This window comes from Monodelphis domestica, chromosome 3 (assembly GCF_027887165.1).
Source record: "Monodelphis domestica isolate mMonDom1 chromosome 3, mMonDom1.pri, whole genome shotgun sequence".
NCBI classification, from domain to species: Eukaryota; Metazoa; Chordata; class Mammalia; order Didelphimorphia; family Didelphidae; genus Monodelphis; species Monodelphis domestica.
The window spans coordinates 376081600-376084429 of record NC_077229.1 but is presented as its reverse complement, the minus strand read 5'-3'; the positions used below and the strand labels follow the sequence as shown (position 1 = coordinate 376084429).

The window sequence follows — 2830 nt, the reverse complement described above, 5'->3', positions numbered from 1 at the left end:
GGCCAGCAGGGATAGTAACCGGGCCATGGGGAGACTCAACAATGAGCTTTATTTCTCCTGTATAGTCATTGTCCACTAATGTGGGGTGGACCACAACTCCCTGTAGAGTAGTGAGTGCCCTTCCGATGATTAAGAAGAACATACCAGGGGGTGGTGGACCAGTGACACCGGTGGAAATGACCTCAGGGCCATCCTCAGGGGTTAATATTCTGGTGGAGGAGGAACAGAGGTCCAAGCCTGCGCTGCCTGTTGTGGCTCGAGCAAGGGCGTAGGGAAGGGGCTCCCGAGGGAGCCCCGCATCCCGTTTCCCTGGACAGGTTGAATATTTTGTCCATTTGAGGTAGTTTTGGAGCGGCAATCGCGGGCCCAGTGACGCCCTTTCCGACATTTCGGACAGACGCTTGGGGGCGGTCTCGAAGGCACACCCGAGGGGCTGAAAGGTAAACTAGGGGTAGCCTGATTGGAGGGACATTCACGAGCAAAATGTCCGGGCATGCCGCACCTAAAACAATTACGGGGAGCGTTCTGTCGGGTGGCTTGAATGGCTGCTCCAATAGCTAAGGAGATAGATTTGTTAATTCTGTGGTCATAAGAGTCAATATCATTACATAAGCGGATCATGCCGTTCAGATCAAGCTCTCTAGATTTTCCTCTAAGGGCGGCCTTACAGGCAGGGTTGGCGTTTTCAATGGCCAGGTGTCTAACCACTGGGTTATCGGTACCGTCCTGTCCCAAGACCCTTTCTGTTGTCTCTAAGAGTCTGGCTACAAATTGAGCATAGGGCTCGTTTGGTCCCTGGAGGATTTTAGAGATCGGGGCGGTGATGGCCCCGGAGGCAGGGACAGCGCGCCATGCGGCTAAGGCGGCGTGGGCGGTTTGCATGAGGAGGCCAGGAGGCAATCTCAATTGCACGGTGTCAGGGGCATAACGACCACGACCGATGAGTTTGTCTACTGTCCAATTGGCTGTTTGGGGGTTTGTGAGATTTGATTTTGCTTGATTTTCTACCCTTTCCTGAAACTCTGCCTTCCAGGTTAAAAACTGGCCTCTAGACAAGACAGATTGTATAACCTTAGTCCATTCTGAGGGGAGTAAGTGCCCTTCTCCCCTGAGACTTTCCAAGATAGAAAGGGTAAAGGGAGCATTGAGGCCATAGTTTTTTACTGCTGAATGGAGGTCCTTAATCTGTTTGAATTTAAGTCTTTTAAATGGGTGGGCATGGGGCCGAGTTGTATCGGTGGTATGGACCCCTTGATTCGCTTCTTCATCCCCCTCCTCTCTGTCAGATTCAGAGGAAACGGGGGGTGAATTTTGGTGGGGTTGGGACAGTTCGTCAGGGATCTCCTCTATGTCTACATCCTCCGGGGTGGTACCGGCGGTGGCCCTACGCCTGGTAACTGCCGGGAAGGCCAGGAGGGGCTTTTGTAGTTTGGAGGGGTTGTTTTTAGGTTTTTTTGAATGTGAGATTGGTTTCATGGTGGCGACCTGAAGGTCATGTAATTGGCTTGTTAAGTGGCCGATCTCATGTTGTAAGTCTATAAATTGTTTGAGATCAGTGATTTGCTTAGTTAAATGAGCAGTGGCTATCTTTAGGTCATTTGTATTGGGAAGAGTTGGTAAAATCGAGGAAGGGTAAAGCGGATTGTAGGGAGGGGGCTTGTTTTTAAGGAAGTCTGGAGGGTGGTATCCGGCTGCCGCCTCATCCAGTTCAGTCTGGTATGCGGGATTGAGGGTCTCTGGTGTATTGCTATCGTAAAGGACAGGATAGAGAGCGGGTCTGTGGGAGGGAGGCAGTGGTTCTGGTAAGTGTGAGGGGGTGTTAATAGGTTCGTCTAAGAGAGACGGGGTTTTGTATTTTTTATCCATGTTGTCTAATTCAGGGATTTCTTGAGACGGGGTTTTGTATTTTTTGTCCATGTTGCCTAATTCAGGGGTTTCTTCAGTCTGTTTTTTACTTTCCTCAATAGCGTCCTCAGCAAGGCTGAGGAGGTGGGAGACCTGTGCGCTGGAATCAGCCTCTTTAAGGATGTCCCGAATCAGGCCATAAAAGGTAAAGAAATCCTCAGGGATGGGCTGACCTGAGCGTGCAAAATCATTAAGGTCTCGGCCAACCTTATCCCAAGTTAGGGGGTGAATGCCAGGGCCATGGAGAATGAGCCACGGGCAGCGTTGTTCAATGAAGGAGAAGAAGCGCAACAGATCTCTTTTCTTAACTTCTACATTGCGCTCTTTAATTCTTTCTTTTAATTCTTTTATAAACAGAGCTTCCTTAGACAGTGTTTTCCCCATTTTCAGTCACACATAAGTTTCGCTTCCCTGGTTTCCTGGCCGCCGTGCTCGCGCAGGGACGGAACCGCAGTAATCCCAGGTCAACACTCAGAAACAGGTCAACGGCAGTCGAACCGCGAGATCAACTCTCCATGAATTGGCCTCTCCCCTTTGGTCAAAGAGGGGTCCCTTATATTTGAGCGTAGGCGTGCCGTATAAGCCCCAGCCAGGTTCCCCGAAGGGGCGCCCTATTACTCGTATATATAAGGGGACTGTTATTCCGTTGCCATCAAAACACACATACATTCGACCATTCACACAATGGGGTTTGAGAGGGAGATATGAATGGGACGACTTACCCTTCCTCAGGATCGTCTGTTCGATCCCTACCCGTTACTGTATCTCGATTTCGGCGCCGAACTTTTCCTCAGTCGTCCGGTGGTCGCTCGGGCCCCACGTTGGGCGCCAGATGTCGGGGACCAGCCCCTTACGACCCCTAAGAGGGAAAGGGGGAGAGAGAGAAGGAAAGGGGGAGAGAGAAAGAAAGCACGGACAGCTCTCA

At 50.8% G+C, this 2830-nt stretch overlaps 1 protein-coding gene across 1 annotated transcript; it reads right to left on the bottom strand.

Moving 5' to 3' along the window:
* Positions 1–201: 201 nt before the first annotated feature.
* LOC107651105 (endogenous retrovirus group K member 8 Gag polyprotein-like) lies at positions 202–2289 on the bottom strand. Its single transcript, XM_016429567.2, has one exon. It carries the CDS (start codon positions 2287–2289, stop codon positions 202–204), a length of 2088 nt encoding a protein of 695 aa, XP_016285053.2.
* Positions 2290–2830: the final 541 nt, after the last annotated feature.